Here is an 11,602-nt window from a genome sequence, read left to right on the forward strand (position 1 = left end):
GCCCAGAGAAACTAATTTCGTTCATCCCATGTCTAACATGTGTTGCAATGACAATAAAGAACCTTGAGTCCTTAAGTCCTTGAAAAATGTAACCTTTGCGCTTGTCTTATATGCTACTACTACAACTACTAATACTACCACTACTAACAATAATCAACTTGAACTTGACTTAAGCATATGACTGTTGTTGTATGAGAGTTTACATTGTCAGCCTTGAGGAAACACATTCTGCTTTAAAAAATAAATATATCAATGAAACCGATTCCTACTCTGCAGCCGCCGACAGGAGCTTCATTCCCTCCTGGGGAATGCGTCTGGTCACAAAAACCTTCATGAGTTTTTCAGCAGCCTTCATTTTACTCCAGTCTTCTTCTACGTCTTCTTTCCCTCTTTCTAGTCCTGTATCCGGAAAAAAACGAATTGGTACAATGTCGCCACCACTTGGAGGAATCATTTTATGTACACGCTCGCAAAAAGAGACGGTTTCGTAATTTTGACTGCTCGAACACATACACTTGTTAACAATATAACGGTACTACACAATACTTTAAAAATACATTAAACATATTAAACATCTTATATTTAGTCAAACACCTGGTACATACAATTGGTTTCACTGTAATGTATGTCTGTTAATTGGATCATCTATTACATAATGTAAATACATTTCTTTAAATGTATAGTTATAGTTCACATTTCATATATTTATATATAGCCTACTGCCTAAAAGCTTATGTTTTTTGAATGTAACTCTGTTCTGCTAATAAGTGTGCTGTGACTCCATACGTTACGTTGTTTACCTTTACATAACCCACTAAAATAACGCAATATGCACATATTAGCATTTAAACACATGGCCACAATCGAATTTTAAAAACAACTTCATGCTATGTACTTGTTCTTGTGACATTTATTCTATAGAGTTGCATGTTATAACGTCTAATAATTATAAATAACTCCAAATAACAATAGCTATTGTGTGAGTGCTGTCTCTTGGGTGTCTTTAAACGACTTACTGGGCTGGACCCGGTCCATTACTTTGTTTATATGGAAGAGATGGTGGGATGATTTGTTTCATATAAATACATATCAGTACTGTATGTGCAAGTATAATATGTAATACACAAAGTAAAGCAGTGTCACACTGCATATATCACAGCGTATAATCACAGTCCATCTATGGGCGTAAACGCGCAGACTTTACCGGATGTGACGTTTCACACATCACCCCCCCCCCCCCCCCCCCCCCCCGGTACTTCTCTAGTGCTGAGGAATGGCCGTACAGCTGTAGCTGTTGGACTCCCCTCTGCTTCTACACACGCGGGGCTGAATAAGGAGCTCGGAGTAGAAACAGCAGGAGCAGGAAGTAGTAGCAGAGGCTGTGTGTTGGGAAAAGGTGAGTGAGGTTTTTATCTATCCTTTTCAGCGTTGGATAGAATGTAGCAAATGCGGTAAGGGTTACCGTCAGCTGTCTGTTTACACGGGGGGGTTGACAGCCTGTTGTTTGTGGGTCGGTTCTGCGGCCACTCATCTGTTTACTAACTCTCTGGACTTCATAAAGTCTCTGCGGTACCTGCCCACGACGAGCCTGGAGTCGTCTTAAAACATATGCTGTCAGAAAAAAGAAGGCGGTGTTCACAGTAAAAGGGTAGTTGTTGTTTTTTCTTTTGTTAAAGTGGAAGTGTGAGACGTTGTTGGGTAATGTCATGCACAAGTGGCATCCGTCTGCCTGTTTGTAAACATGGTTTCGATTTGTTGGTGAACACTGGCATTACTGGATATCATAACCATGATGCTTTAACCTTTGGACCACAGGCAGCCTGATGTGGGCTGCAGTTAGGCTCCTCTTCGACTGAACAGCTGTTAATTACATGTACAGTATTATCTAAGTAAATGCGCCCTCTTCTGTTTTCCTTATTTTTGGTCCTTAAAAATGAGACTTTATAAATAAATAAATAAAACTTTAATCTACAAAAATATAAATACAACAGCAGAGATAATTCCAATCGACCTCTTTAGCACACGGGTATTGATTAAATAAACCTGTTTTTGTATCTTTAAACCCAAGAGGAAGTTGACTTTTGATTTCACAAATGTGTTTTTTTCATTAATTCTGAAAAATAACACCACCAGTTCAGACTGGAGGACAGCAACAGTATGTGTTAATCTTTCTAGGAAGGAAAGTGAACTATTTGTGTCATTGTCACAGCACACCACTGCACACAACGAAATGTGACCTCTGTTTTTAACCCATCACCAAAGTGAACAGTGGGCAGTGAAATAGTTCCATTGTGACAGTGATTAACTGTGTCTGGCCTATATAAGTAAGAAACTATATAATGTGCATTTATGCTGTTTTCTATATTATGGGAGAGTAGCAGTGAGCGTTTATCCTTACCTCAACAATGAGCGACTTTAATGCATTATTTAATATGTCTCTTACCATAAGCATGCTACGTATGCTATTATGCTACATAACTATTTTGTTTGTTTCTTCTTTTTCTTTGCAGTAATGCTTTGACTTTTAATTTCTATATCTGCAAGACATGTTTACACTCCACTTAAGCAGCAATTTAAATAATATAAAGTGTATTTATGCACCAACATCATTGCGCAAATGGAGGGATATGATTTCATGTAAAACTAGTGGGAATGTCGACACATCATTCCTTTATGTTACATAAGCATTTGGTCTAGTCTTGTATCATGTGAGTATTTGGGGTCACATGAGTCACGGTACAAATAAGTGTTAAACTGCACTGCACAAAGTCTTTAGACTCTTTTGTAAGAAGTGGAAAAGTCGTGCAAAAGCAAATCCGCTGATGATCCAGTTTCATACATGTAGTCCATTCATAAACCTGCACTTGTTATTTCAGGTAAAAAGCACCACTATTTACCCCACCCGCTGCCACTGCACACTACTGGCTGAGGAACCTGCAGAGCCTGTCTGAGCTTGTTAGGCAACACAGCTTTAGTGGAGGTTTAATGCAATGGCTCTGTTGACCCTGCACAGGAATCCGTCTCTCTGCTCTACTGCTCCAGTGAGTCACTGCATTTTCACAACAATGTGTTTGTACAACAATTTTCTATCAAATGCAGAGTAATGGATTTAGCTTGTTGTTTATATTTTTTTTCGCGTGACGAGATCACCTACCCACTTCCAGGACAAATAAATGTATCGCTTCATATTTAACAGAGTGATTACTCTGAGTGGTTGAATCAGTGCTTGAATGTTAAATGTTTAACTATTTCTCTCGCTGTTTGTTGCATGTCACTATCACAAAGCTGTGAGTTTACTTTGAATCCTCTCCTCTGACTGTGCGTCCGAGTCTTATTTTTACATATTTTGCCACATGATCTAATCACTCTTTGCTTTCTCTTTTTTTTTTTAATTTCTCATTGCTCCTAGCTCCCACCCTCATCTCCTCTTACATCTCAGTTGTTTTTTTCTCTCCGCTCTGTCTGGACTTGTCAGTTGCATAACAGGTAAAGATACTGTGTGTTCTCCTTCCACGTCTCACCCGTTTTCCCCTTCCCCTTCCCCTTCTTCTGTATTGAATTTCTACTCTATGTCTTGTTTTCTCCTTCTGTTGACTCACTCACTGCATATCGCTGCCTTAGTTCCATTCTTGTGTCAATTTCCTTCCTTTTACCCACACATCACTCTCTGTGTCCATTTTCCACTGCACATTATCTGTGTTGCACCACATTTCGCTGCCACAGAGCAAACGGGCAGTTGTTTTGTTTTTTCTGGACATTTTTGTAGCCACAGGAAAATCATCACACATGCTGCCACTACTGCTTCCCACAGTTCTTAATGTTTGTGACAAGTGACATGAAGTCTTATAGAGTTGATGATCTTAATAATATTTTTCTGAAATTTTTATTTCCTGAAATTATTCACATTTAGCTGCACAAGGTTGTCATTACAATTTTTCAAAATATCATCAATGTTGTTTACTCTACGTTACATATAAGTATGCATTTTAACAATTTACATCTGAGGGATGAAGAATGGTTTGATGCAGCCTGTGTCACTCCTTATGAGCCTGTATTCTGATTCTTCTTTTTTTAGGATGAAACTTTGCAGAGAAGAGGGAGACTCCAGAAGAGGTACAGATCTTGCTCATATTAGTCCCCCCCAGAATCGTTCAAGAATGTCGGAAAATTACCTGTCTGTCTCTCTGTGACTGCAGGGAGAGCTTCGCCCTCGTGAAAGGAGCGGTGCTTCTTCTGGAGGGGGGTGAGGGTGAGGAACATCGTGGAGAAACTTCTCCTACAGTAACTTCTCCGGTCAAGTCCAGTGGAGCGTCGAACATGCGGCACAGACACTTGCAGGCTATGATCGAACAGCTGAGGCCTGAAGACACAATTCAGCTGGTGAGGACTGGTGTTGGGCTGCTGGTTCAGAGATTGTCAAAAGATGACCTCACGACCTGTGAGGAAAAACACAAAAAGTACAGTCGAAAACACTGTTTCTCCAATAACATGAACAAACCATAATAACATCTTTGTGAGTTGGACTGGAAACAGAAAACAACACAAACACTAAATAAATATAAACACACACACACACACACACATAGTCTTCTCAATTACTGTTGTAGTTAAATACACAGTTGACAGTTTCACACAGGGGGGACAGTCAGCTGAAACACATCTGATACAGAGTGCAAACATATGACACTAATGACTCTTTGAAGGACACTTCTGTAGAACACGGCAGTTGTCTCCTTGTATTTCTGTCTGTCTGCTGCAAACTGAACTAATTATACTGAATATATGCCATGCTGTTTTTCTGACACCAGATATGGAACAGTCACAGTTTTTTTATCTAGGATTCACGTCATTTCTATTGAACAAAAAGCTGTTACCTCACTTTGTTCATGGAAACTGTCACTAATTTACACTGAATATTGATTCAACCAAAGTGGGTTTTCCATCTCGGGTTGAAAAAGTTTTTAAATATTCTTTGTCTTCATCTCATGGTACACATGTGATAAATTACAAAATGAGAGGTAAGCTCTCAAGGTGTTTGGATGGAAAATAAACAGTTAGATTTAAAAAAAAAAAAACTCAAAACATGTTTTCTCCAGAAAAAAAAAACACACAAGTCAGGACTTTTCCTTTTTAAGTAGTTCACAGAAATGTCTGTGTTTAGCTCCAAAGATAACACCAACTCCCAGATGTGATTTTCTCGACAAGACAAAAAAAAGTCAACACAGATGTTGTGTTTTCTTCATATTCAGCCAGTTCTATCGATATAAATGGACAAGTCCAGACTGGAGCAGTGAAGTAACCTGTGTCTACAGAGCATCGTCCTCTCTGTCCCACACAGTCTCATCTGTCTCTGTCTTACAGGCCGTGCAGTTGGAGTCTCTGAACCCTGTCAGAGTCCGGTATCTGATTGTCGTTTCCACCCTCGGCAGAAAACACGAGAGCGTCCTGCTGGGTATGGATTTCCCCAATACAGACAGGTGTGTGTAACCAGAACGCTGCTGCGGTGTGGGTTTCCACTCATGTAACACAGCCTGCGTTGGCTTTGGCACTTCAAATCTAACTGTTTTTTACCGTGTCTCTGTTTCCTCGCAGTGATCAGTGTACCATCGGTCTGGTCATGCCAGTGTGGAGTGACACCCAGGTCTATTTGGATGGAGATGGGTAAGATTCATCTGAAAGTACAGGAACACTTTGAATAAAGATTTGGAATTAAAAATGCACAGAAATGAGGCAGCAACAGCACAGACTGTGCAGTCAGATGTCTGGGATTCAGGCCAGGAATAATGAGATTGAGTAATGATGATGCTATTTGTGGAGTTGAGTCACTCCCAATAAATTACATGAGCCTCAGTCACATTCACTCTCTCACTCTAATACCATATTTGTGAAAGTAAAGTCTGATAAGGAAGTTGTGTCAGGAGCTGATTTTTTTTTTTTTAAATCCTAGAAAGGTATTTCTATAATATCACTTTAATAACTGACAAAGTGTTTCAAGTTGTTTATTTACTTTTGTTAAACATTAAATGGTTTGGATTAATGTTATGTTTTATAAAGTATTTTATCAAGGCCAATATATAACCTTTTAAGTATATTTTTAAAAATATGTAACTACTACAGAAACAACAACAACTACTGCTTCAACTACAACTTCTACTACTACTACTACTATTGTGCAGGCCAATCAAATATGATTTAAGGAGATACTGGACAGACCTTAGGTGATGCTCTGTTGCCAAGCAACAGCTCAAAATGGCGCATGGCCCCATTTACTACAATTTCGCTAAATACTTTGACCAAACACAACAGAACCAGAAGCCTTTTGATTGGCTGGCAAACTGCACCCGCCTCTGCCTGGTGACGGCTGTGAAAGGCTCCACTAAAGCCCTTCTTGTTCCACTAACATCAGCCAAAAGAAATACTGCGAACAGTGACGGGTTTAATGTAAAAATGGAAGACACGGTCTCTGCTCTAACTGCCAGTCATTGAAGGAGGAAAATAATGTTGGTGTCAGCAAGTACTGACTGTAGTAGTCATGTGACATGATGCAGCCCTTTGGCTGTTGATGTTCAGAAGAAGATGTAAAACTAAAGAAGTAACTTTTTCTCTCAGTGGTTTCAGTGTGACATCAGCTGTGGACACCAGGATTTTTAAGCCCATCTCCATGCAGACTATGTGGTAAGTAGAAGTAGTCAAACAATAATGTAGGAACAGAGCTTGTTGTCAAGATGTCTAGCAGATCACATGTCACTCACATGTCCTCCTCCACTACTGATGTAAGGTCAGTGCTGCAGTCGTTACACGGCTGCTGTGAGCGGGCAGTTAAAGCAGCTGTGATCCCAGGGTCTGGCCTGGAGTGGGTGGAACACTACAACAAACACATTGAGTCTGATCGCTTCTGCCTCAATGAGTGGGAGATCATGGACGACCTGGCCTCAGTCCGCAAGGACATGGCTGGACTCAGGTAAACATCATTTGGTTGGTGACTTCACGTCACGCGATAAAGTCAATAACATTGTTAAATATAAAGAAGCTAAAACCATCACCAACACGTTCCTTATATCTCTGCCTTGGCTTGGAAATTACCCATGTTAAAATGTTTGATTTTTGTATAAATCCAACAGTTGTTGCCCCCTTCCCACATTAAACCATTCACTGCTGCTGCTTCAATACTTCACTGAAGTTCATATAAAACTTTGTAATTTCTACACAACTGGTATTACATTGAACAAAGAGAATACAATTATATATTAATGCAGTTTCCACACAATCGTGCAAATAAAGAAGAAAATCAAAATTTGCACTAATTTGCCTTAGTAGTGCCACATTAAAAGCCAGGTGTGGGCTGCTAAAATGCTTTTAGCCTTTTCTATGCCTTCTATTAGGGAAATGCAGACATTGCATGGAAAAGGCAGAAGTATGATAATAGAAATTAATAACAAATTGTATGGGCCGGATTAAAGAGCCAAATGGGCCACATCTGGCCCCCGCGTATTTGTGGCTGCATGCCTGGTTTAAGTGCTCATGTCCTGAAGTTTACATTTTCTTTGTTATTGCCTAAAGCTCCGAGGACAGATTCTCTAAGGAGGTGCTCATCAAAGAACACCTGAGAGACATTATGAGGACGGAGGACCTGGACAACCTCACGTCAAAGATGGTGAGACACGTGGAAATGAGAAATGAAATGGTTGTTTAAAAGTCGAAAAAGAAACCGTTGAACATGTTTGTTCTGTCCTGCTGTAGGTGAAAACCGCACTGGAGACCAGGATCGGCTTTGACGTGAGACTTTACAAAGAGTACATTGATAATGAGATCATGGTCACCATGGCTCAGATGGACAAACCCTCTAAAATATTCGACTATCTTTATCTGGTTAGTTTTGTTTGCTTTCATTTACGGTTGTATGGGTTTTTTGGGTTTGTTTTAAGGTCTTCACCATGGTGAGAAGACAATGTTTATTTTTGGTGGTTATATTAGAGGAAATGATCTTATAAAGAGGTTTATGTGAGTGTTACTTCCCCTTTTAAGAAATGTGATGCCACTGGTTGTGAGGACGGTTTTAAAAGCCATCCTTCCTTCCTCCTCTGGTTGGTTCCCTCAGTGACCGTCTCTTCTCTGGTTTGATTGTCAGGGCTCTGAATGGAATGCTGCCAACTTTGAGGAGCTGCAGAAAAACAAGTAAGTGTTCAGACCTACAGGGTTCGCTCAAATCTGTGTCACATAAAAGTAAATGGTGTCAACGTGAAAGCCCTAACTTTGTCTCTGTGTGCTTTTCAGTGTCGGCTACATCCTGAATGTGACCAGAGAGATCGACAACTTTTTCCCAGACTCCTTCAGTTACATGAACATCAGAGTGTATGATGTGGAATCCACCGACCTGCTCCCCTACTGGACAAATACATATAAATTCATCAACAACGCAAGGTAGTTAATTCCTTACCTAGCCCAGGGGTATTCAACCTGTGGCTCCTGAGACACATGGATTTGAAGGATCCTTGGATTGGTTTTCTGACCTGTATATTAAAAAAAAGAGGTTACACAAATAATGTCACTGTCACTCTTTACTACTTTATATGCTGCAATTCTGCCATCATTAAAATGGTCTGTATGTCTTTCGAAATAGCTCTTTTGGTGTCGGTACATTCATTCACTTACGACACAGTTTGTCTCTCTTTATCTATTCCAGGAAAAGTGGACAGGCAGTGCTGGTGCACTGTAAAATGGGCATTTCCCGCTCTGCATCAACCGTGATCGCCTACGCCATGAAGCAGCTGCGTTGGCCCTTGGATGTGGCGCTGTCCTACGTTAGGGAGCGACGAGCCATCATCCATCCCAACGACGGCTTCATGAAGCAGCTGCAGACCTACAACGGCATCCTTAACGCAAGGTCAGGCCAGACATGTGCAGAAATATAACTGAATGTTCCTGGTTTCTGTTAATTGGATAAGGGTTTTGTTTAATTTTGTACTTTTTACTTCATAAAAAGTGAGCAGCGTCACAGTGCCCTCTGGAGGAGAAAGTCAAAAGACCTGAGACAAAAGTCTCTCAGCAAAGAGGAGAAAGGAAGTCAAGGGGAGGAGCGAAATGGGAAAGAGGAGGAGGAAGAGGAGGATGAGGGACTGTATGATGATGAGGAGGAAGAAGAAGAGGAGGAGGAGGAAGAAGAAGAAGAAGAAGAAGAAGAGGAGGAGGATGAAGAGAGTCCGATTGAAAAAGATGGAGAGGTGACAAGTCACAGTGATAAGACTTTGAAATATTGTGGGGCTTTTGTTTTACGACTCTTTTCAAACAAACAGGTCTTTGAAGATCTCGACTGTAGGTCTGACGCAACTAGAGATCCTGGAGCAGCAGGAGCCCCCCCAACCATAACTGTACAAGAACCTGAAAAGGTGTGTGACTGCAAATACTGTGCTGTGTGTTGGCTTTTCAACTACAGTAAATATAATGTATATTTTTAATTATTATAGAATTTTTTTTGTATTTGTGGCTGTAGTTAAAATAGATCATAATTGGTGTGTATGGTTTTCAAGATATAGGTAATTAATTAGAGCCAGGGTTGCCAACGTGGGGAGTGGTGGTCTCCCCTTAGGGGGTGACAAAGGTGGACACAGCAAGTTCAATTCCTAAATTCTTGTGTCCCCGTTCTCTCTGCCTCACCTCCAGGTTGTACCAAGTGTTAACCGCAGCGGCAGAATGAACCTCCTCTCCCTCATGCAGTCCATCAGTGAACTGGACGATGAAGACAAAGAACATGAGCAGGTACGGAAATATATCAGTAAAGTAATGTCGTTAATTTGTGCGACTTTAATTTCGTAAAGGTATGACCTATTTTTCATAAATTAACAACTTTATTCCTGTGTATTTGTGACTTTATTCATATACATTTAAAACTCTAATCTCGTATATTTGTGACGTAGATTCATTTTTCGTTAAATTACTGGATGAGCTCTATCACGTGCTAATGTTTTAGCTGTCGGCTACTATTTAACGCTGAACCTTATGTTTTCCCTATTAGCTTCCCGGTAGCCCGAGGCGCTCACCACAACAAAGAAGGCGAAGCCAAGGCCGCCGAAGTCTGACTCACCAGAATGCATGTGTGGACGTTTCACCTGAGCCTCGCTGCCTGCTTGCGACTGACGAGAATAAACCCTAAAAAGACAGCGTTGAGGAGGAGGTTCCTGTCAAGGTGACTGATATGAGGAAGCTCACACTTTTCAATACAAACGCGAAGCCTTCCAACATTGTTTCAACCGCCGCTGCCGATGTTTTTACACATTTGAAGGTTGTTTAGCAGCGGTTCCGTTTAAAAAACTGAGCGTCCTTTTTCATGGAGAACCAGAAGAACATATCCATGCTGTTAAATGTTTTTAGAACACATCCTGACAGACAAACACACACACCTTCTAGTCAAGTTTCCTGTAGCGCCCTCTATTGGAATATCCTTTACCTCCTCACTTCTTCAGCTCTCATTCTCTGTAGAGGGTATCTATGCAACTCTGGTTCTTCTACTGTCCTTTTTAAACTAAAGCAGCCAATCAGAGGTAGAGAATTTTCAAAACTTTTGTTTTTTTTATATCAGATGGTTATTAAAGACAACAGAATGGAGGATTTTACTACAGAGGAGGATTAGAGTCACCTGGGTTTTTATGTTGGACTTGACATTTTTGAGTTAATAGTTAAGTTAAAATTTACTTCACAGAATACAAAAAAAAAAAAATTCTTTTCTTCACTCAGAACTCCACATTCCTGTACTCTAATGTTAATTTTAAAGGTAATGTCAAAACTTAAATCTCTGGATTCATAGAAAAATCACAATTCCAATCCAAGTCTCATAATTCTACATGAAGAAAAATGACTTAAAGTCATAATTCTAAGTTTAAAAATAGACATGTTAAACTCTCTGATCCTCTTCTGTAGCTTTAAGAACCAAGTCCAGGCCAGTTTTACAGCATCAGCCTTTTTTTGCCAAACTACTTTTTCCCAGCGTGCCAATGATTTTACAGAGTTCAAGTTTAGTTTTTGACTGTATTTAAACAGCAGGTGTTTTTCAGTGCCTTAAGTCTGAGAATGAATTCTATCAGCTGTATTTTTACTGTATTATTCTGTGGTGATTTAAGATTACTCACTTTCACCTGTATTTTTTGCAGTATATATGAATTTGCATGTATGCATGTGTGTCTAAACAGTTTATGTACCAACACGTAAATGCTGAACTTGGGTGTATGTGTGTCGTGTGTTTTCTACCTGCCTGTTAAAGCAACATTCCAATGTATTTACGTGGAATTTCAATGGATAAGTTATTCAGTACATTTCTTTTAGATTTCTGATCATGTGATGTTGATGTCACATGATTTCCTGCTGTTTTTTATGTATGCAATGAAGACAAGCCTCAGCTCTCTGTAAATCTGCTGGATCACAGTTAAAAGAAAACGAAAACAGCAAAATCCATGCACTTTATATCATCACAACACACTGTTCCCACTGCTGAGCCAAAGTCACTGTGCTATGATCAAATCTTTTACACGTCTGAATGAGGCTTTGTTCTGTCTGCACATCACTCCTGTTGAAAATATGACAAAATAAATACCTATTTTCACACCTGTGA

The 11,602-nt window shown here is 40.0% G+C and overlaps 2 protein-coding genes and 1 long non-coding RNA gene across 3 annotated transcripts in view; 1 reads left to right on the forward strand and 2 right to left on the reverse strand.

The window, feature by feature from the left end:
* The window catches only part of grhpra (glyoxylate reductase/hydroxypyruvate reductase a), a 7,259-nt gene extending 2,955 nt beyond the window's left edge, over positions 1-4,304 (reverse strand). Inside the window, exons 1-2 of the mRNA XM_025063134.1 lie at positions 4,173-4,304; positions 270-399 (exon numbers count right to left, since the gene is read on the reverse strand). Of these exons, the coding sequence (XP_024918902.1) occupies positions 270-399; positions 4,173-4,260 (218 nt within the window). The 5' untranslated portion in view covers positions 4,261-4,304. The remainder of the gene's footprint in view (positions 1-269; positions 400-4,172) is intronic.
* On the forward strand, positions 4,246-11,598 carry LOC103390972 (protein phosphatase Slingshot homolog). The gene is made up of 14 exons (XM_017039347.2): positions 4,246-4,380; positions 5,362-5,477; positions 5,593-5,661; positions 6,610-6,675; positions 6,779-6,961; positions 7,561-7,654; positions 7,741-7,869; positions 8,129-8,175; positions 8,275-8,421; positions 8,684-8,884; positions 8,984-9,221; positions 9,294-9,386; positions 9,661-9,756; positions 10,013-11,598. Exons 1-14 carry the CDS (start codon positions 4,318-4,320, stop codon positions 10,148-10,150), a joined length of 1,680 nt encoding a protein of 559 aa, XP_016894836.2. The 5' UTR covers positions 4,246-4,317; the 3' UTR covers positions 10,151-11,598.
* Positions 7,930-8,791, reverse strand: LOC107989612 (uncharacterized). Its single transcript, XR_001761187.2, has 3 exons — positions 8,653-8,791; positions 8,438-8,510; positions 7,930-8,161 (listed from the first exon to the last, which is right to left on the reverse strand). It is a non-coding gene; the product is annotated as an uncharacterized LOC107989612 (long non-coding RNA).
* Positions 11,599-11,602: the final 4 nt, after the last annotated feature.

This window comes from Cynoglossus semilaevis, chromosome 15 (genome assembly GCF_000523025.1).
Source record: "Cynoglossus semilaevis isolate Cse_v1.0 chromosome 15, Cse_v1.0, whole genome shotgun sequence".
NCBI classification, from domain to species: Eukaryota; Metazoa; Chordata; class Actinopteri; order Pleuronectiformes; family Cynoglossidae; genus Cynoglossus; species Cynoglossus semilaevis.